This window comes from Neophocaena asiaeorientalis, unplaced genomic scaffold (assembly GCF_003031525.2).
Source record: "Neophocaena asiaeorientalis asiaeorientalis breed wild unplaced genomic scaffold, Neophocaena_asiaeorientalis_V1.1 scaffold25, whole genome shotgun sequence".
Lineage (NCBI taxonomy): Eukaryota > Metazoa > Chordata > Mammalia > Artiodactyla > Phocoenidae > Neophocaena > Neophocaena asiaeorientalis.
The window spans coordinates 5847762-5871814 of record NW_020172492.1 but is presented as its reverse complement, the minus strand read 5'-3'; the positions used below and the strand labels follow the sequence as shown (position 1 = coordinate 5871814).

General features: G+C 36.0%; 1 protein-coding gene across 1 annotated transcript in view; it reads right to left on the bottom strand.

The window, feature by feature from the left end:
* Positions 1–1799: 1799 nt before the first annotated feature.
* BRINP3 (BMP/retinoic acid inducible neural specific 3) overlaps positions 1800–24053 on the bottom strand; it is a 412691-nt gene continuing 390437 nt past the window's right edge. Inside the window, exon 8 of the mRNA XM_024738208.1 lies at positions 1800–3275. Coding sequence (XP_024593976.1) covers positions 2159–3275 — 1117 coding nt within the window. The 3' untranslated portion in view covers positions 1800–2158. The remainder of the gene's footprint in view (positions 3276–24053) is intronic.

Below are 24053 nucleotides of genomic sequence, written 5' to 3'. Positions count from 1 at the left end.
CATGTAATGAGATTAAATACAGAAATAGGATGGTTCATTTAAAACTCAGTGGCACAGTGAAAAGAAGACAGATTCGCTGCAGAAAAGTTTGTGTTGGAATCCTGGTCTTTTAACTTGGTTTGTGATCTTGGGGAATTTGACAAACCACTCTGAGCCTCTGTTTCTTTGTTTTTTTTCCACCAAGAACATGGGAATAATAATCTACAGCCTAGTGTTGTCAGAATTAAATGAAAAGAATATTTATTATGATATCAGAAAGATGGTGTTAAATAATCGTGTATATTTTCAACTGGATTACCTATAATAGCAAAAGTAAAAAAAAAAAAAAAAAGCAGGTGAGTAAAGAAAGAAAAGCAGCTATCCAGATACTGGGTGTAAGAACTATGCTGTACATATGGTAGATTGAATAAGTATTTGTTGTCTGAACTAATTTCTCTTAAAATGCTTTGGAATCTAAAACAAACAGCTTAAGGGACTTCCCTGGTGGCACAGTGGTTAAGAATCTGCCTGCCAGTGCAGGGGACGCGGGTTCGAGCCTGATCTGGGAAGCTCCCACATGCCTCGGAGCAGTTATGCCCGTGCGCCACAACTACTGAAGCCCGTGAGCCACAACTACTGAGCCTGTGCTCTAGAGCCCGTGAGCCACAACTACTGAGCTGGCACACCTGGAGCTCATGCTCTGCAACAAGAGAAGCCACTGCAATGAGAAGCCCGCGCACCGCAACGGAGAGTAGCCCCCGCTCGCTGCAGCTAGAGAAAGCCCGCACGAAGCAACAAAGACCCACAGCAGCCAAAAATAAACAAATAAATAAATTTTAAAATAAAACAAACAGCTTAAGAATACAGAATGTGGGTTGATGTTTTCATCATTAGTCTTACTCTTTTCATTCATGTCATAGGTTCCCTACTCTGTGCCTTGAGGAATGACTTCATGACCGCAACAGGAAAGCTGGGCTGGACGGGTGCATTTGTTTACATTACAAGAAATGTTTATGAAATATTTAAACAAGAGCTGAGGAATAAATATCATAACCACACTTCACAGATACATCCATATATCTAAACAAAAATGCAATTTAAATTCACAGATAAAAAAGTATGAATTATATTATCCGATGTTACACTATGGGTAATATGGGAATTTCAAACCAAAAATTTGGACTAAAACTGGTTTGTACTGAAAGAGTTTGCTATTCAAAGTATACTTTAGTAATACTAGTTTCTCTGAGAGGAAAGAAAATGTCTATTTACACTTGAGTTAGTTACTTGATCATTTATTTTACACCAACACACTACAATTCGTGAATTCTAGAAGTGTTACCTTATTGACATTGGTACAGTGTTGGAATAACTAGGTTTTCAGCACTTGAAATGAAAATGATTGTGCGGAGTATGCTGAGTGTTGGTTGTTAGAACGCAGAAAGAGAATGACAAAGCAAGTTGCTAAGGAAATTAAGGGTTTACTTTCTCCACGATGTGCTTATAAGCACTGACTTTTCTGTATGTTTGCCAAAATGTTCTGATATTCAGCTGCGAAATAAGTTTATCTGTTTATTTTAATAATGATGGTGTCTCTAGGAATGGTTTACAAGTATAGATAATAAAGCACTGCCCTTATGCTGTTAACCATAAAAATACAACTGGATGCTAAGCATTCTACCTAGTTGAGTTTTCCCTACAGTCTGTTGAAAGGGACCTTCAAGTGTTTCAATTAAAATATCTTGGGGAATCTTCCCCAGGTTCTAACAAGCTATATCAAAATAGAACTCATTTCATGGAAAAAAGGAATCCCACAGCACTTCTTTTTAATAACTGTTCAGCTACAAAATTTTATTGGTATCTTTTTATGTTCCCTCTAGAGGACGTAATGCACAAAAGCATTGCCACAGAACATATAAAATTACAAATGAAATTTATTGTAAAAAGTAGAATGTCTTCTAGACTGGCGTCAGTATTTATTTCATTCAGAAACCAAAACTGCAGTATAATATATTCATTGTCAGCAAGTTCATGTGTGTAAATTGCCATCCAATGTTATTGACTGATATAAGACAGATATTGAAAAGACAACTTAAATTTACTCTTCCAAACATAAACCGTTCCACAAAAGCACTGTAAAAACTCCTTCAAGATTTTGGGTTGTGCTTGACATTTATGGTTAACTACATAATTTGGTCGTGTCATAATCCACTGTGTTTGGCAATTTGGCATTAAACGCCTGCAGAGCAGATTGGATCCTCACCACCTCACTTGTAGACAGCTTGAGTCTATGACGAAGCAAGCAAGAGAAAAGATCTAGACGACGCTGACCGGGGGGGGAGAGTTTATTTACACGGTCTCTTATCTCTAGAAGTTGCAAAAGTGCTGAGTCCTGGGATCCCTGAGTATAGGGGTAGTCCAGCTGCAGAATCAGGTCCCGAATTGCTTCCGGGTCAAAGTGCATGCTGTAGCCAAACACTTGAATGTTATTGATTTTCATATAACCCAGGTTCCGGGAAGGGTCGATGAACTCCAGAGGTTCGTAGTAAATGCTCTCGTTGCCGTTGGGGCCATTTGACTTGATGCGACTCCTCAGGTAGATGTGCACTGTCTCAAAAAATGTCTTCCACTTGTTCCCCAGAGTCAGCGACCAGTTGTAACACTGCAGGGGGAGGTCCAGCTTAGTCCGCTCCCAGTCGGGGAAGCTGTTTTCATCCACAGGCATAAACCAGCTCTCAGAGTGGCTGCCTCCGAAGGGATTGACGTAAACGGCCAACACCGGCTCCAGGGTGCTGTTTTTAGTTAAGCAAATCTGTAAAGAGAGACCCAGGATCATGTGGACCAGGCTCGACTTGTACTTGTTGCTCTTCAAAGTGAGGAGCATCCGCTTCCGCCAGGAGGGGTCGAACCAGCTGTTCAGGCGCATGTCGTTGCTGATGAAGATGGCATGGACCTCTAGTCGCCTGTCCGTTTTCTGCAACAGGTACTTCATCTCGAGATCTTGCAGGTCGGTCTCGAAGCCGATGTAATGATCGGTGGACTCGGCGACCTCGGGCTTGCAGAGCCCCTGGCTGAGCATGTAGCCCGTGTTGCAGGCGCCGCAGCGGGTGCGGTTGTCAGGGGCGCAGGTGAGGCAGGCGGACGCGTCGCCCACCGTGCAGGGCAGGAAGGCCGTGCAGACCACCTGGTCGTTGGGACACGTGCACGAGTGCGTCTCTTCTGAAAAACTGCCCAGGAGCCCATTCTCATTGCAGTAGAGAAAAGACTGGATGCGAGTGAGCCAGTAGGTTGAGGTTCTAAGAATAGAAAACAAAAGGAATCTGTATAAATGCAAAGGCGTTTGTGTTTATGTGTCCTGCAATCAAGTTACCTTAGGTTTGAAAGCTTCACTATCACGTTCTTAGGTCCTTCCCAGTTATTTAACTGTGATATTAAAAAAAACCCACCATAATTGAAAAGATATATACACATATAATATTCATATATTTAAGTATTATGTATATTTAAATTATGTATATATGTTTTCATTCATCATTGTACAACATTAACGATGGATACACTTGATTTGAACTGGAAAACTACATGAAATACCTTCTGAAGACATTGCATGGCATCTCACTAGTGTACTTGGAAGCTGAATGTGACTGTAATTGGGTTGGTTATAGTTTTGTTTTTCTTTTCCTTTCTTTTTTTTTTTTTTTTTTTTTGCAGTACGCGGGCCTCTCGCTGTTGTGGCCTCTCCCGCTGTGGAGCACAGGCTCCGGACGCGCAGGCTCAGCGGCCATGGCTCACGGGCCCAGCCGCTCCGCGGCATGTGGGGTCTTCTCGGACCGGGGCACGAACCCGTGTTCCCTGCATCGGCAGGGGGACTCTCAACCACTGCGCCACCAGGGAAGCCCTTGGTTATAGTTTTGAAATGATATCCAACAACGGGAAGTAAAAATGGTTTTATCATCAAATATCTAGAGTAGAATTAGAGTGCATGAATGACGATTGTTCATTCATTCACTCTTAGTTTCACAGAGCACTAATGCTGCAGGAAGCCTAAATAGAAAGTGAAATAAAAATGAGAGAAAAACAAGAAACTTTAAATTGTCAATCAATGGATTTAAATCCTAGGGTTTCATCAACATTGAAAGAACAAGTACCTACTGAGAGGGAAAATATTATTAAAACATGTTTGATTTTTATCCTTATGGTCTGCTCAAGAAAATTGTTGAAAATATCTCATTAAAACTAACTACAAGTTCTCTTCATAAGGGTTAAGTGTGTTAGTTGAATGTGTTTGATTTGGATCATTAACATTATTTATATCCAGAAATCAGGCTAATCATGATGCAAATTTAAGATCTTACTTTTCCTGTTTTCCCACATTATTCAAACTCTTCTAGTGTGTTTAAAATCTCAGTAAAATAATGAAGGAAAAGCGTGTGGCCGTGTAACCACATAATTCTTTGTTTTTATCTTGCTGCTTTCTCATACTAGCTGTATGATCATGGAAAAGTTGAATGGCCTAAGGTAGTGATATCTTCCATATTGAGTTCTTGTGAGAAATAGGCTCAGACTGGATGCATGTCTTTAGACAACTGTATAGAGCATGTGTCACAGTAGACACTAAAAATTGCATCTCTTTTTGGTGTTCTTATGCCTTTCCAGTGTGCATTATTCAGTACATAGGAGGTTTTCTACAAATTGTATATATTGTACTCAATCCTTTAGACTTATTACACTCCTGCCATTTTAAAGAATTTGTACATGCTGGTAAAATACAGGTATTAATCTGTGTAAATAATCAATAAATTTTTTTTATCGCATTCAGAACAAGATACGGGCTAGATATTCATTTTTGTACATTCATTTTTGGTCTCTGCTCCTTCCCCTTTGCAATATAACACTTTTTAAGTAAGCTCCTCCCTGTTTTTCCAAATAAATTAAATAACTCCTTAATTCCCTCTCATAACATTTACTTATTTTTATTCATAGTGCCTTTTTCCACTTAAAGTGTTATATTGTGTACTTACTTGTTTATACTCCATTTATCCCATTAAATATAATATTCAACTTGCCAGAATCATATATGCTTTGCTCATAGCTTTATATCCCATGCCTAGCAGAATGCCTCTCATACTTAATGAATATTAGATCAAAGGCATAGACGAATTAAAGGAACATTTTCTCAATAAGCATATTTTTAAGTGAAATTTAAAGCCCTAAACTGCATATTTAATACACTTTTAAAGACCTAACTCCCAACTTGTAGTTTCACAACATACACTTTGACATTTGCACACAATTAAATCTATAAAAAAATCTTAGTAAACATATATTTTGAAAAACCTTTCTTTTCCAGATTCCCTAAATGGAACTGTTTTCTGTAGACCCAGAATAAAAGGTAAAACCAAATCAAACCCAACCAAAACATGAAACATTTTCCTCTTAATTATTTCTTACACTGAAAAACACTGACTGGGAAACTACATCTACAAAATTCATTTCTAACTTTCTCAAGATACTTTAAAAATAAGTTCTCAGGAAAACTCTCCCAGGAGGATGCCTGGGGTTGTGAAATAGGAATGATTGGCACTTTGTGAGCCATACATCTCTATATGAGTATCTCTCCTCCTCTCCTCTTGTTCCTTGTTTTCTTGCTGCAGAATAAATGTGCAAAAAGTTTCCTTTTTCTGGTTGAGGAAAGAGCCTAATTCATTATTTCTGTATTCAGTCTCAGAATATAGAAATTATTGCTGACTTGTTCTTTCTGCAGTTACTGATATATTTATTTCATCAATATGTTCTCAATGAATTAATCTCTCTCCCTCTTACCTTCTTTCTCTCTTTCTCTCCTTCTCTTTCTCCTTCTCATTCCTCCCTCCCTCCTTTCTTTCCATTTTTTTCTTCCTTCCTTCCTTTTCTTCCTTCCTTCCTTCCTTTCTTGCTTGCTTGCTTGCCTGCCTGCTTGCTTTTTCTTTCTCTTCTCTCTCCCTTTTTCTCCTCTTTCTCTCTTTCTGTAGTTCTATTTGTATCTATCTACTATAAGGAATATAAAATATATATGCTATCAGATTGAAAATTATATTTTCTTCCTTGGAACCAAAGCATAAATTCCCTGAGTCAATTCATCTCTCACTGTAAGCTCTCATCATGTTTCCAAATCGTAAGGACAAACAAAAAAATAATAGACCTAAGACTGAAGGCAGAGCTCATAAAACTAGGGCACCATAGAAAGACTCATTTGGACACTTTAGAAAAGCAATGGCTTTTCTAGCTTTCAGTCTTTTCCAATCCTTTTCACATCCCCACAGATGCATTACTGAAGGAATGTGTCCCAGCTTCATGGGTTTCAGCTTGTCATGTATGAATATTGATAACTTGGGGTGTTGTCAAAGCTCCTGTTCCCTGAGACAGAAGAGCTAACACGTGGATTTTCTTCCTTGCTGCTTCTTGTCCTTCCCCCCCCCATTACCTACCTTTTGACTGTTTTAGTGCATTTCGCAAGTAGGGAATGGATTTTTAAAGGAACAAATTTCGATAATTAGTCTTTACTCCTTGTAAAATCTTGGTGAAGGCAGTGGTCAAAAATAGAAAACAGAGCAAATTTCAGGACTGTACATGGATTTTTCACTTACCCAAAAGATCACTTTTTTTTCCCCTGACAAAGTAAAATTTAACTGTTTTTCTTTTTAAATGTAAACATTTTTTTTTTTGAAGAGAAATGTCTTCAACATTAAAATTAGGTGGTAGCAAGTATTTTTTGCGGAGCACAGGCTCCGGACGCGCAGACTCAGCGGCCATGGCTCACGGGCCCAGCCGCTCCAGGGCACGTGGGATCTTCCCGGACTGGGGCACGAACACGTGTCCCCTGCATCGGCAGGCGGACTCTCAACCACTGCGCCACCAGGGAAGCCCAAACTCTTTCCTTCTATACCTAAGTATTAAAACAAAGTAATGCTACATCTTCTATTCTCATATATAACTTTTATTCACATAAACTATTTAGGATCTACTAGGGCTAGGACAGAGGATGCAATGTTGAGAGATGAGCTCCTGGCAGGCAGGTAGGTTTGTTTCTTTTTATCAAACATGTGGTCTTGTCCCTGACATCTACTTAATAACACTTCAATTAATATTTACTAAACAAAGGAAATAAGAAAAGAAGGAAAAAGGACGGAGAGAAGGAGTAAGGAGGGAGGGAGAGAGAAAGAAATTAAAGTGAAGGAACTACACAGATTATAGAAGAACAGAAGAAAGAAACTAGGGGAAGACAGTATTTAAAGCCATTGACTTGAGAATGACAATGATATGGAACAATTCAAGGGATATAGGAACTCCTTTTCCATCAGGAAGTAAGTGTGCACTTGAAAATAATTTCTAAAAAGCTTTAACATGATAGTGTTACAGAAAGGAAAATACCTTCCAGAGTTAAGTTAAACTTTTGGAAAAAATATAATTAGCTAAAAAGCCGATAGCCTGTTTTTATTTGAAAAATCAGGTGGCAAACTAAGTTGAGAAGATTAGACGTACATTAAGTTCAGTTGTCTCTGTTTAATCTGTAATATTCTCTATGTAGTTAAAATCTGCTCTTCTCTACAGGACACATGTTATGTGAGTGTCAAAAGAGCACTAGACTGGGAGAATGAACACTGGATTTCTAGGTCAGACTTCACCTGGTGACCTGGGACAAGTCACTTAGCCTCTTTAACTTTGAGTGAAAGTTTCAGAATTCCAAGAAACATTGGTTCAGATTTTGATTCTGCATGACCCTGGGGAATGTGTACAGCTTTCTGAACCTCAATGGCTCACCCTGAGTTCACCTGTTGATCTGTTGTCAGGATGAGGTGATGTAACAAATCCCATCCCAGATGGCACTTGCCATCTGGTTCTACCAGGATTAAGTCACTAGCCACTGCAGCTGCTGTCCTTCAACACCCTCCGAAAGGAGTTCAAGGTGGAGATCGGGAATGAGGCACTCTGTGCTCTGGGAAAAACTGGCAGAAAAGGCGTTCAGATAGTTAGATACTGTCAGGAGAAGAATTTATGAGCCCAATTCTTGTATCTCCTCATATCCAGAAAAGCACTAAAATCCTTCATGGTGACGTCTGCTCCTCGTGACTAGCAGACAGCGTCTGCCACAATGTGTGCTTGACTGTGTGTACCCCCCCTTCACTAAAATCATATAGGACACTGACCTTCCCCCCTATCTCTTCAGAGCCATTTCTCAGAGCCATCTGATATGCTGTCTCCCAGGCTATAATCCTCATTTTGCCCCCAATAAAACTTAATTCACAGCTCTCAGACTGTGCATTTTTTTCAGCCGACAATGTTAAATGGGATTGGCAAAACAGATTCCTGGACCCCACCCCAGACATACTATAAGAACCCCTAGGAGTAGGGCTCAGGAAGCTCTTTTCAAAATATGCAGTCCTACAGAAAAAAACAGTCTTGGCAAAGCAAAGAGCATTGCACTAAGAGAACTATATTTGCAAAGGACTTGAGGTTAGGAAAGGTTTTGTTTTAAGGAACTAAATGAGAGCCAGTACAGCTGGAGTGAGGAGAGTATCAGTGCAATATTAGACTGTGCAGTAAGTAGTGGGCAGATCAGGCAGAGTACTGTTTAGGTTTTAAATTTATTCTATGTGCAGTAGAGAGTGGTAAAGAGATATAGCCAGAAGTCGATTGTATTAAATTTAGCAACCATCTTTCTCCTTGTATTATACCAATAGTATTTTAAATATCAGGTAAAGCTGATGTACTTTTAATAAAATGTTTTTTTTCAGGGCTAAAATAAAATAAAATAATAAAATAAAATAAGCAGTCCTGGAGAAATGTTTTGTACACAGAAGCTGTAAGTTTCCTATGTACGAAAATGAACAACCAAAACAACTATTAGGGGCTCTTTAAATACCAATTAGCTCTCAAGCTGTAAGAATATGTCCAGAAGAAGGTAGGGAAAAGTTAAAATTTCTGTAGAGAAGAGGGCAGCAGCAGATGGCTTTGAATTAACATGCATTTGGGGCCTTGTGGCCACCGTGTATGCTAAATTTGCAAACCCTGCAATAGAAATTTTTGGCATACACATACACAGAAGAATAAACCAAACACTAAAGCCTACTTTAATAAATTCTACTGTGTTACAGTAATAATAATTAGCTATTTAGTGAATTTCTCTCATATCATGGGCCACCCACTTTGTACTTGTTATTTTTAATTCTTCACAGTAACTTGTAAAACTTAAACCCATTTTAAAATTTGAAAAATACTGAGGCTCAGAGTTTCAATGACTTTCTCGGCTATGTATCTATTAAGTATTACAATGAAGACAGACTCAGAGAAGTCTATTTTTTTATAATGTGCGTTGAATAGTGAGGAAAAATGCTTAACAAATGACTTTAGGAAAAAAATATTTCCATGCTGGACAGCTTCAAAGGTAAAATAACTTTTAATTATTAAATAAAATTAGGTACTTGAGTGACAGCCCACCATATTGGCTTCAATCCACTTTTGGGAGCTAAACTATCAACTTTGAATATTGTTTCTTAACTCATATGGAAAATGGGAATAAAATATAGGTTGTTGTAAGAATTAAAGCACAATTGCTGGAAAAGCCCTTAAAGAATGCCTGTGCACAGAATAAATGGTAAATAAATGGAAATGCTTATTCTTATAATCACTGTTATTACTATTGTTATCTTTTAAAGAAATAGCATCATATGTACTTTCTTTATTACAAATGCTATTTTCTTCCAGGAAATGGAGATTTTCGTTTTATCTTCAACAATTTGTGTACTACATGCATAATCTTACTCTTTATCTCTGCAATTCACTTTTATCAAATAGACCTAGTTATTGATAACACCACCAAGACTGTATCACATCCCAAGAAAAAGAATATCATTGTCAAAGGTCCCTTGGTTATGAGTCTCCCGAGGAAGCATATGTACATGTATCACATGTGTATATAGATACACATCTATAAACCTATAGATGCATATATACATACACATTTTATTTTTATAAACTTGAGTTCAAGTATCTACTAAAACTTTTGGCTTGCAGGAAGACAATGAAAAAGTGAGTGAAGCAGTTGAAGATGTAGGTCGTATTTTAAAGATAATATTAGCCAAGGTAACATTCATTAAGGTTTTCTCACGTGCACAGTCTTTTTACAGGCATTATTTCATTTAATTCTCCCAATTCTCACTACTCCTTGAAGTAAGGACCCTTGTTATCCCAATCGATATTTAAGGACATGAGTTGTAAAAAGCTTAGATAATTAGAACTTATAGAAGGTCAAATAGCTGTTAAGTGGTAGAACTGAAAGTGTATCCTGGTCTTTATTACTCCCAACAATTTGGGGGGTATGACACCAAAAGCACAAAAGATAAGAGCAAAAAAGTAATAAGTGGAACTACATCAAACCAAAAAGCTTCGGTCCAACTTATCTGTAATTCATTTGGTTGAATGGTGTACACAGAAAAATCTGCTTACTTCTTAGAGAGCTACTGAAACATTTTGTCCACATCTGTGCTGCATTTAGTGCTATAGTTCAAGAAAAATCAATAGATATGTCTTCCTTCTACTTATAACATAAAATATGAAAAGAAAAAGTCAACATTCAGGGTATGAAATGTGAGGCACACGAAGAACACAATTACTTTACTGGACATAAAGGGAATATATAATCAAAAAAAAAGTAGAGTCCACGTCTAATTTCCCTCCAAAGATTACCAAAAATCAAAATATTTTGCCCACTAAATCACATTAGACGTTAAGTTAAAAAGACTTGAAAAGTATTTACTATGTGCAAGTTCTGTCTATTAAGTATTGTAATTGAGGAATATTGACACAAATGCAATTACTCTGCAAATATGAGTAACTCAGGTCTCTCCTATGTGCTTTTATAACATCCCGATTTTCACCCACCATAATATTCATTATACCAAGTCATTATTATCTAATCATCTGTATCCCTCATTACATTATACATGCTGTGAGGGAAAAGATATATTTGTTTACTTCACCATTTTATTATCATAACATACCTAAATCAGTTTACAGTGTTTATGCTTATGTTTTCCTGTTACAACCTTTTGAACCTATATTAGTCTTAAAATATGTTATGATGAATCCAAATCTGAAAATCTGAACAATATAAATAGAATACGTTAAAATAAAATTTATGAAAAGACCATTTTATTTTATCTTTCACAGATCTGTTCATCTCTGACCCTAATATTTCAAGCTAAATATAAATTTGACATGGATGAATAAATTAATGAACAAAAAAGAGAAACTAAAGAAGCAACTTCAAGGCTAAATTGTTAATTCCTTGGTTGTATTTATTATTTTTAGTATTTCATATGATTTTCTTGATATCCAGTGAGTGATAAACATTTTCAAAAATTGTTTTATTTACATAATTTCTGTTTTTCTTTAAAGTATATTTCATGACCAATTTCTCACCAATTTAGAAAAAAACAATAAAATGTTCTTGTTGGGCACTGAAAACTTGAAAACAAATTAAACTATCATTTAAGTAATTTAATCAAATTTTAATATGTTTCTAAAAGTGATCCTATTTATATCTAAAGTATATATTTCAATTAAATAAAGAAAATATAATTTGTCCAAATTCAATGTCCCTCTAGTCATATAACCATGAACACAATTATGGTATGAACTGTCTATGTTATGCCTGCATTTGTGTGATAAGCATCTCTCCAAATTGAATGTCTCTGAACTCATTTTCTTCTCTCCTAATACAACCATGATTGTTATCTACAATGATGGATATTAACTCATCCCTTCCTGTCTCAACTAAAGTAAAACTTAGTTTCTGGAGGTCCTGTACCTGCTCTTTTTGTCATTTTATTACATTTGTGTACCTCCAAGCTAATCTTCCTAAAATTGATTTATTTCTTATTGCATGGCACCCAATATCCTTCATATAAAATATATATTTTGCCTAACTTTTAAAACCCTTTACAATAGACAACACTTAGCTTTCAGTACTCTATAAAGTATGTTTTCCATTTAGGCTCTTCCTGTTCCCCTCCCTAAATACGCCAGATCAATTTCAACCACAATGAATTTTCTTGTTACAGAGTTTAATGTCCTTTCTCCTCCGCTTCAATGCAAATTGAATCATTTCTACTGTAAATAGTTTTTCTTAATAATCCTACTTACAACAACTTAATTCTTTGAATGAGTATATTATTTATCTATGTTACTGTATTTGTAATTAAGCCACGTACAGCCATATATTACTGTTTAATAGATTCTTATTTCATTATTTCAACTAAAGTATACCATTCATTATAATAACTATAATTTTTACATGTTAGTTTTCATAGTTGGAATATAGGCTCCTCAGAAAGAAGAAAATGAATGTCGTTTCATTGGAATCCCTAGAGACTAGCAAAATTTCTTCCCATGCAACCCTGCTAAACCAAATTGCTAAAGCAAAATTGAATTATGGATTTAGGTTTATGGAAAAATGTCAGAGGAAATACTTTTAAAAACTCCTCAACACAAAATGCCAAATAATTCTGGCAAAAAGTTTTTAAATGCATTTATGATGCAGAAAAAAATATGGAGTAAATTTCAGAGGCTGAAATTGAACTAAAAGAATATATATGTAGGAAGATGTGGCTGTACCTGATCTAGAGGTTTTGGTGGCTGTGTTGTGTATAGGAAACAAAGTCCAGGACACCTGAATGGCAAGAAGTTGAATTGGAGACCTGCTCTAAGAAGCTGGGAAGACTGAGACTATGCACTTAAAGAAAGAGTCAGCTTGAAAACAAAACAAACAAACAAGTAAACAAACAAAAAGGCCTAGAAAAGGAAGAGAGCAAAATGAGTGCCTGCCCTGACCTCACTGTTAGTAGAAAATACATAATCTACAAATTCAAAGTTTTTTGCAGAAAGTACATAGTCTAAAAATTCAAAAACACCAATGAAAATCATAACTTATTTTAAAGTGCTCCAAACTGTTTTATTGTGGCAAAATGAAATATATACTTTCTAAAAGAATGCACATCCTTTACATTTTATGAAGGACTTGAAGAATCAATATAGATGAAATTATTTTGACCATGAACTCACAGTAGAAAAAAAAGAAAGAGGAATCAGGGTCCCAAGATTAAAAATGTGCAAAAGGCATAATCTTAACACCACAGACTACAGAAATTGGAATTATGTGATATTAAAGTCAATTATCAGGAACATATTTAAATAATTTCAAGGTAAAGTAAAATATGAGAGAGGCACCAGGGGTTATCAAAACAAATCTGAAAAAAACAAAGGAACTAACAGGATGATTTTAATTTAAACCTTATTAAAATGTAAAACAGCAGATTAGCTAAGCTGAGGACAAAATTGGTGAATTAAAGATAAATGAAATAATAATACTGAGCATATACACCACAGAGAGGAAAAGAGATTGAAAATATAAAACATATCTAGAGTATTATGTTACAAAAACTGACAAATACCTAATCAGAATTCCAGAGGCAGCAAACAGAAAAAATAGGGGAGATTCCATATAAAATTATAGTAAGTGAGAATTCTTCAAAATCGATGAAATACATAAATCTTGAGATTCATGAAGCACAAAGAATTCCAAGAAAGTTAAATAAATAGAAATACATACCTATTCATATCATACTTAACATGTAGTTCTTGTTATATGTAACAAACTTTTGTTATAAATAACAAAAATTAGAGGTAACAAAACATAAAAGTATTAAAAAAAATTTACAAAACATTGAAGCATAAGTAAATCAGTGCAGTTGCATTCACAATATTGACAAATAGAAAGCCTCGTTAGGAAAGATATCAATTCTCCACAAATGTATTTCTATATCTAATGCAACTCCAATAAAAATTCCTTCAGCTTTTTTTTAGTTGAAAATCAGTTAATACTAGAGTAGTTTGTCTTCAATTAACCCTCCCAATAATAATTTATAAAATTTGAGCAAAACAGAAAGAACCACTAGTTAAAGGAGTTATAGAAAGTCCAAAACAGTCAAAAGCTAAATGAGTTTTTAACCTAAAGGAAGGGAGCAGCATGAATGGAGAAATTGAGAGTTGCAGTCCTCCAGTTTTGCCCTAAGGACACTCCCCAATCTGGGCAACACGGGGAGGATGAAACTCAGTCAGAAACGACATTCTTAAAGGCTTGATGTGTGCAGAATGGAAACGGGGAGTTGCCAGAGAAGATATAACTTAAGGAAAATAATTCTGAAAGAAGCAAAGGAGAGAGAAAACCCTGAACAAATTCCCCTCAAATCCATGACTGATTCCTAAACTCTACAATTGTGAGACAAACTTTGAGGAGCCAATCAGAAAGCAAAAGCTGAAAGATCTGCAGTGCTTAATAAAGGCTGTATTTCTTGCCTATCACAGATGAGACGGTCGCAGTTTGGGTATCTCCAAAGTAGAGTGGTTTGGTAAACATATTCAAATGCCAGAAAATGCCATGTCTTTGTAGTAAAGACCTTCACAAGACTAAAGATTAGCCCTAAACTAAGTGTTGAACTAGGACAGACTCACTGTAATAAAATGTTAAACCAAATATCTGCAAAGACAATGTAGTCAACAAATAATAAAACTGCCTGCCAAGTTAAAAATCAACATTATTCCAATAAAATAACATACTTCAGAGTCAATATATACTATCATCTACAATACCCAATAAAAATATGTAGTTATGAGAATTGTGAACAAGCAAGCAAATGTCATTCATAGCAAGAAGACAAAGCTGTTGATGGAAACAGATCCTGAGAGAGCCTACATCATCGGTATTTACAGACAAATGGTGACCTGAAACAAAGAAACTGCCAGATATTTCTCCAGCAAAGATGGGTTTATTCAAATTGCAATTTTACCTATTAAAATAAAACCTAAACCTCTAATTATTCAGGACAAAATACCGGATAAGGCATTCTGTGCTCTGGAAAGACAGGTCCCTTAGATAATTAGAGTTCTCTCAGAAAAGTAAAAATGAACTCAGATTCCTGCATCTTTCCATTCACAGAAAAACACTAAAATTATTAATGGAGATATCTAATCTTCATGACAAGCAGTAACCTTTTATTGAGATGTGTGTTTGACTGCCTGTTTTCCCTAGCCCAAACCACATATATCTGGCCACTTCTTATCTCTTTGGAGCAGTTCCTCAGGGCTATCTGAGAGTCAGTCTCCTGGGTTATATTCCTCAGTAAGACCCTAAATAAAACTCAACTCATAGCTCTTATTGTGTGTGTGGTTTATTTTTTTTTTTTTTCAGTCAACAGTTTTGACAACCATGAAGGACACAGAGCAGACTGCTCTCCTTCACGTGAACTCTACAAAGATCTGGATCCTTGGTACCAACAAGGGCTCCTTAGGCCCATCCACCTCCTTGGTGAATCCAGATGAATTGGGTGAGTCTCTCCTGGTCTCGGATCTCCCATCTTGGCTGACAATCCTGGGCTTTATTCAGTGGTTGCTAAACTCCTTGATATAAGGCCAAGGTTTCCCTTGGACTTAAGTTCAAGAAGAGGTATCTGGATTTCCCAGTTGAAAGACACTGACAAGATTTTGCTCAGTTGAAAGACAATGAGGAGGTTTGGACTGGGTTATTAGGTAGGAGGCTGATCTGATGCCTTTGTTAGAACTGGCTATTTTAAACAGGGTTAGTTGGAATAAATTGAAGATACCATATGAGAGCTTTCAGCTCCAAAGATAAGGGCCACGGCTCTTCCCAGTCGGTACAGCTTTCTCAAGCAACTGAGAAATTTATGGGAGTGGTGGAGGCAAGTCCTCATACCACGCAGCACTCTTATAGGGAAAGCCACTCATTAATTTAAAAAAACTCTCTCGTCTAGGGATGCATGCACACATAAGGATTTGCCATCCATTGTTCCGAGCACCCATGATGGTTTTAGACTGCCAGAGGGAGAAACCAGAAACTGAGACATAAAATTGCTGAAATAACTCAATTCGAGGGTAATACGTACAGGAGTTAAGCTCACAAACAGCACAACTGCCTACCACACAGTTTTCAATACTAATTTTATCCTGACAAACCAACTTTAAAATGAGGAATAAAGACTTCTGAACAAGACAGAGGTAAGTCAGATAGCCAATCACAAACTAACACAATACATATGGAGCTTATTCTTGCAAGTGCTCAGTTTATTGGGAACTAAGAATATTTTGCCTTGAAATGGCCATGATGGAGCTCTTTTAGCATTCCAAAATTGGCTTTTGTGTATGCAGTTAAAGAAAGCCAGCTTGATAAAACATCTTCTCAAAATTCCGACCCTAAGGGAACAAAAGTCCTTCTAGGAGGCTTGCATTTCCCTCACTGTGCCTTTGAGATGTAAATGTTGTACAGGTCATTGAACTCTGACCTAGATCATCTCCAATTCCCTGAGATTAAGTTAAAACAAAAAAGGGAAAAGAGGCCTTTTAAACTTCAACATGTAAATTTAACTTATTCTAATTGTTACTCATAAACTAGTGAGTTTTATATTGTAATACCTGATTCATAACTAAGTTTTAAAAATGGAAACTATGAGATCTCTCTTTGTGTCTATCTGGATGTATGTATGTCTGTGTATGTATCAATATATTATAAATATATGTTTCTACCTTTGGGTGGTATTGCCAAAATTAATTGTAAATGAGTTCTATTTAATAACTTAAGAGAAAATAAGTGCTTGTATAAATTCTCAGAAACATAACAGAAACTAACCCAAATGAATTTCAGGTTCATGTGATCTGGGAATTATTCAGTATTAAATTAATATTTGGTATTAAAGTTAGTTTAAGTTTGTTGGTTTAATTCATATAGACATGTCTTTAGAGTCATCAACAGTAAGTATAGTACTTTTATTGTACGTAGGTTTACTAAAACTCAAATAAGTTCACGTTATCTCTATTACAAAATTTGTTAGCAAAAAATTGGGGGATGGTGGCTGGCTTGGTCCAATGTCTCATGAAGTTTTCATGGGTAATCTAATTGTTGGGAACAAGTGAATTAAATAGACATAAATGGAGTAAGAGCTTTTAGGTGAACTCTTTAAGAATAATTACGTTTTATGGTGCGTCTACTTAAAAATAGTTCCTCCAGACTTTTGGTAACCTGAAACTAGAGTTTTTCTAAATTAAGTTAAATGATGGAAGTTTATTGAATATCTAGATTCCCAAATAAAATAAGATACTGAAACATTAATTACTGAGCATAGGCTCTTACAAAGAAACTAAAGTTATTTATGACTATTAATAAATATGTTTGGTACCACACTGAGACATTTTCTATAAGAAAGTACATGTTTTTGAAATTATGAATAGTATTTATAAGTTTGTCATTCTACAGAATGCTAATGTAAAAGACAGTTTATAATTGCTTACTTCTTAGTTTTCACTAGGGCTTAATATTTCTAATATTTCTAAAAGCTTAATATTAAGCTTTTAGAGCTTAATATTTCTAATTAAAACATTTAATTAAAACCACTAAAAATTAAAAAGTAAAACATCTTTGTATGCAAGGAATAAAGTAGGTATAAGGAATGGAAATGCATTTTGTAAAGTGAAAAGAAAGAAATTTTGTCCTAAAAAGAGGCTAAAATGACAAAAAGAGACAATCTGAAGGTGAAAAAGGAAGTTATAGAAGGTTTGTGGAAAGGAGACGATGGGAAAAGAGTTTAATGTGTGGTCAGGACTGGCTAATTTAGAATAAATTTGACTAAATAAATTTTAATATTAAAGGTAAGGTGGTACAAAAGTAGAATTTGGTTTTCTCTCTGTTAAGAGGACAAGACTTCTTTATCTGCTTTTGATAACAGATTGTAAATTTCTTCACTGTTTAAGTAATGTTATAACTTCCTGTATTTGCCTTTGAAATATTTTATTGTCATTTTAAGTGAATAAGTATTGTTTCACAGTGATCTATAATCCTATTTGACCAAGTGTTTTAAAACCTTTTGATATCTTTGACTAACTTCCCAAATCAAATTCTAAATAAAGTTCTTCTGACCTCTATCTAACTCTGGGATGTTTCAGGGCCCCTGAAACATCTCAAAGAGAGATATTAAGTAGCCTCATTTGGCATGTTAAATTAGATGGAAAGCATTGTCAAATGAGTGGTAATAAACCTTCTTAGGTTATATTATATGGATAAATGTTAATATGAATGTTCTAGAAACTATTTGAAATTTCTAAAATTTGGATATGCCCTGGTATAATGTTATCAGTCATAATTCTAGTTATTATTTTAAGAGGTTGTATGTCACAGAAATAACCAAATTTCTTTGGCAATTGCATTGTAATCAGATATTCAACCATGCCATGTTAAGTCTCGTCACTTATAGTTATTGTTTTACCCTGATGCTTTTGCAAAAATGCTTCATCTTCTAGAAGATTCACAGAAACCACTTTTTTTTTTTTTTTTTGCGGTACGCGGGCCTCTCACTGTTGTGGTCTCTCCCGTTGCAGAGCACAGGCTCCGGACGCGCAGGCTCAGCGGCCATGGCTCACGGGCCCAGCCGCTCCGCGGCATGTGGGATCTTCCCGGACCGGGGCACGAACCCGTGTCCCCTGCATCGGCAGGCAGACTCTCAACCACTGCGCCACCAGAGAAGCCCCAGAAACCACTTTTTGACAAGTATAAGTTTCTGATAACTTTCAGGTCCTAAGAATGAACTGGATAATAAATCAAAGAATTCTAATGGAAAATCTGATGGTTTCATGAAACTGTTAACAGAAGATATAGGTCAACAATAATTAGTTACATATGGCTGAATAATAATTTTTATTGCTTTTTGTCTGAAATATTACTGGCTTTAATCTTTTTTTCCCCAGATATAAGGAAACCTTTCTCTTTAAGCTAATTATGACTTACAGCAACTTGATAAATTATACCTTTGTAAACAGAATTGAAACATTTACCTTTTCTCTCTACCTGATCCCTCCAGAATTTGCAAACACTGATTATATTAGCATGAGTTTGACTACAATGTCATATTTGAGAATATGTATAGAATCAAATATGACCAGACAGTTTTAAAGAACTAAGATGGACTTTGTGGAGCCATAAAGCCCCTTGGAAAATCAACCTGGTACTTTGCTCACAGGGTTCCCAGAAGCCTTATCAGCTACGTAAGGAAAGACACTTCCTGGCAGGTGCAGGAACCCCAACATATTTTGCAGACCTCGAGAAGAGAGGAATCCATCCAAATCTGTAGGTATTGCAGGCAGAATCCAATGGCCATTCCTTGGCATGGCTTTTCTGTCCTTGAGAAGCCTTTTAAAAGTTCAACCTGAGATTCCTTATGAAAAGCTCCAGTAAAGGCAATTTAAAATAACATATGTGATCAACTACTTATATAAATAATCAGGCCATATTTACTGAAACAAGATTCATTTTGCAAGCAAATTAAGCTATATTTTGGTAGAAAATTTGGCTATATTTTGTAGAAATGAGGGTAACTTTAGAAATAAAAATATGTTTAAGTGGATATTAAGTTCTAGTATCATTAATATTATTTGGGATTCTGTATTTACTGCATAAGACTCACTTCCAAGATGGTTCCTTGTTACTACGTTGCATTATTGTAAGGTTTAATTGAATCATTAAAAGGATACTCTACGCTTGTTTCCGAAGCTTATCACAATAATCTGTCTTTGGACAAAGATCAGATACTCCATGACCTGTAACCAGGAGGTTATGCATACTGGAAATACATCATTTAAAGGACATTTTCCTACCTAGATGGAAGGACCCTTATCAGGTCTTCTTAACCAGTTCATATATAGCAAAACTGAAGGGAATTGATTTTTGGATTCATATTTCTCACTTAAAAAAGGCCCCTGAATCAGCCTGGTCTACAGAGAGGACCACCTCAAACTCACTTAAAAACAATGCTCAAACAGAGGAAAAATCACATCAGGACAAGAAGATGACATCAGAAGTAGACAGCTATCCCAAGATGCTGAACCTGACCCATATGATTATTTATAGCATTTTCTTGATTTCTTAGACCTTCTGCAGATAAATCAAATGTTTTTCTATCATGTACACAATCCTGTAAAGAGTTTAAAAATCAATCAAATTCTTGGGTTTATGGTCAATTACCTATGTCTAGTACTTCTGGTTACCTTGGTGAATTTCCCCTCTCCTACGTTCTGATTGGATGACCCTTAGGAAATTTATTCTAAAAAAAAGAAGTTATACTTCTGTCTGAGCCATTATTGATACTACTAGGTGGGTCCCCTCACTTGGCCAATAATCATACTTGCTCTGATTATGGCCATAAGGATGAATTTTCTTTAAAAGTCAGTTAAGCTCAATCAGAGCAACTGGCTAAATTTCAGTCAAAACCCATAACTGCCTCATTTATTAGGAGGGACCCTTCCTCAGTTACAGGATAGATTTATATGGGTAATAGCAGGCTTCAGTCACTTACGTTTAAAACTCCCCTTATACTGGGAACAACTGAATAAGAGTAATCAGCATAATGACACTAGGAAACTGGGCTGAGTGCCTTATGAAAAATGCCAGTATATCATGGCCCTTAAAGGTAGCAACTGGTATGGAAGAGACTGGGTCAGATGACGGGGGATATACTGGGCTGCACCTAATGGAAGTTCTTGGCTTAATTTCTTACTTATGGCTTTATTAATGCCACTAGCTGTATTACTTAAATTCTGCCTATTCTATAAGATTGTTCTTTCTTTTATTACCCAGTATATAACTGAGCCTCTGACAAAAATAATGATGACTAAGGAACTGGAAATCATTGACTAAATATACAGTTTTATACGAGATTAAAATGATTGTAATAGTGTAACTCCGCATTTGGGAAGAGGCCACAGAGAGAATCATTTCCTAGAGCATAACAGACTAGTAAGACAGGTGGTCCAGAGGCTTTTATGGCTAACAATAACAGGACAGACCAATAACAGCACACTGAGTGGCCTATTGAAAACTTTTCCTGACCTAGGAAAAAGCCTTCCTACCACTGTGGAACAAATTGGTCAAGAAATGCTTCCCAAAGCTTGGTTGAATTAATGACCAAAAGTGGGGGGATTGTAAAACAAAGACTGTTGCCCACCATCTAGTTCTACAAGGATCAAGTCATTAGCCACTGCATTCACTGACTGACAGTACACCCTGAAAGAAACTCAGGACAAAAACAGAATAACGTACTCTGTGCTTTAGAAAAACAGGCCCCTTAGATAGTTGGAGATACTTCAGCGAAAAAAAATCAACAAACTTAGATTCTTGCATCTTCCCATACATAGAAAAGCATTAAAATCATTAACTGAGCTATCTGATCCTTGCAACTAGCAGTAACCTTTTATTGAGATGTATGCTTGACTGCATGTATTCCCTAGCCAAAATCATATATACCGGCCATTCCTCCTACCTCTTTGGAGCAGTTCCTCAAGATTTATCTGCGAGACTGTCTCCCAAACTAGAGTCCTCAGTAAGACAACAAATAAAATTCAACTCATAGCTCTTACATTGTGCTTTTTTTTTTTTTTCAGTTAACACATAGTACCCTGTATTTGCTCTAAGCTCTGTATATAACGTAATTTATGATGATTATCTGTTTACCTTGTGTCCTCCTTTAGGAGAATGAGGTTCTTCAAGATAAGATTTGTGCCTAGTACAGCACTTGGCACAGGTTAGATATTAACAAAAAATTATCTTGATAGTAAATGACAAGAAACTGGTAAAATCATGCTTTTATGTGCCACACAAGGAAATCTAAAAATGTGCAAATTATAATTTATAAAGCATCAGTATGATGGAGAATATTTTGTCATTCAAATTATTGAACTATGGGTAATATAAATGATGTTTATTCTATAAGAAGAATACCAGTGCTCTACACTAACCAGAAAATTGCAATAATTTTATTGACCTTGTGAATTATGAGTGGATAGTACACAGAAGCACTCAGAGTGCTGATTTAATCATTAATCTTTACAGACAAGACATATGTGATGTCATTCTGAAAAAAACCAAAGTATCTGCCAATTCAGAAACTGGAACAAAAGAACATAATGTCAGACTAGTCAATGGTATTAACAAGTATTTAAAACTATCTAAATAAAGGGAATGGTAACATGAGAACAAAGAAAAGTGGGGATTCAGTGAAGTGATATTTGGCAATGTTTATCTAGCATCATCCAGGGATGAAGTTGTACTTACAAAAGGATGAGTGGGCTCAGACCTCTTGGCAAGTGATATGTGTGTCTGTGAACGTATCCAGATATCCAAACGTAATGTTATTAGAGATGTGTAGGGGAGCAAAATTTGACACACCAAAATGTCTCTTTGGAATGTCGATTATTTTGAGCTGAAAACAATCAAGGCCCAAAAGACTCAGGAAGTTTTTCTTTTTAGTTCTTAGCTGCCTAAAGAACTTAGATAAAGTGACTGTTCCCAGAATAGAGCTTTCACCAGAGAGAGCAGAGTCAACTCTGTGTAAAATTGTTTCTGCATGGCCCAGCAAATATCTGTTTACAAAATACTTAGTTTTCTATCTCCATGAGAACTGTCTTGCTCCCCTTTGAAGCCCCAAACCACTACCCCCAACATCCTCTTTTGTCTTTAGCTGAAGATGGTGTTTTAGGTGAGGTTTTTGGCCATTTTGGCCAGTTACTCAGCTTTTCTTTGTCTCTCCCATATATATATATATTATTCAACTTCTGTTTGACTTTCTCCTGTTAATCTGTCTCATGTCAGTTTAATTCCTATATCAGCCGGAAGAACTTAGAAGGGTAGAGAAAAATTTCTTCTTCCCTAACAAATGAAAGCCAATTAAAATTCTCTCTTATTCTATGATATGTAAAGTTTATGATAATAATTTGGTTTCCCATGTAAGTTTCCTATAAGAATAAATCTGACTGACCAAATTATATAAGTATTCTAAGTCACGTGACAACTATGTCACCAAATAACAATATGAACTATATATTCTTCTTCAGGAACTTGACTGCCTGGGCTATGATCCTTAAATTGGTCATCCTTAAGGACCTAATGTGGATGGAGATCCTAGAGCTTTATAGTTTCAGAAACTGGACCATTGAAAAAAACACCAGGGAAACATCATCTTCCAGGGGTCCTGCTTAGGTAACGTTCATCAAAATATCTCAAAAGTCATACCCTCAATGCAATGGCTCTATATGAACACTGCTTGTGCTGGCTACAAGGCCCTGTGCTCTGAATTATAAATGTGGTTAATGGTTACACCATGGTATCACCAAAAAATGAATGGGTGTCCATGGTCTTTACACATGTCACCTTTTATGGAAATAAGCAAGTACTGTGGTTGTGTATCTGTTAAATGTTGCAAAATTTATACAAAGTTTTAAGGAATGACAATTTACATCTCTAAAAGTTGGCTTGCTTAGCGTGCTAACACCTTTGACCCTATTTCATATGATATTGTTCATCAGGATGAAAAAAAATATAGGTATTGCAATAGATGGAATGTTTGTATTCACTCAAAATTCATGTTAAAATCCTAATCTCCAATGTATACTATTGTATTGGGAGTTAAGGTCTTTGGGAGGTAATTAGATAATGCGGGTGAAGCTCTCATGAATGGGATTAGTGTCCTTATAAAAGTTTCTAGAGAGCTATCTCTATCTTTCTACCATGCAAAGACTTAGTGAAAAGATGGCTATCTAGGACCCAGAAAGAGATTTCTTACCAGACACAAAGACTTAGTGAAAAGATGGCTATCTACGACCCAGAAAGAGATTTCTTACCAGACACTGAGTCTTCCAGTGCCTTGATCTCAGTCTTCCAGCCTCCAGAACTGTGAGAAATAGATTTGTGTGATTTGAGCCACTCAATCTATGGTATTTATGGTATAGCATCCCATACTGACTAAGACAAGTATTATCTTCTAATTTTTTTAGCAAACGGAAGCAATCCAGCATGTCTAGTCTTTGGCCTCATTATTTTCTAGATGAGACTACAGAAAATGATGAATTAGTTTAAATGACAGTCCCACATCTATTCAGAAAACAAATAGTAGAGGAAGCACTTTAATCTGTGGGTTCTCAGGCAG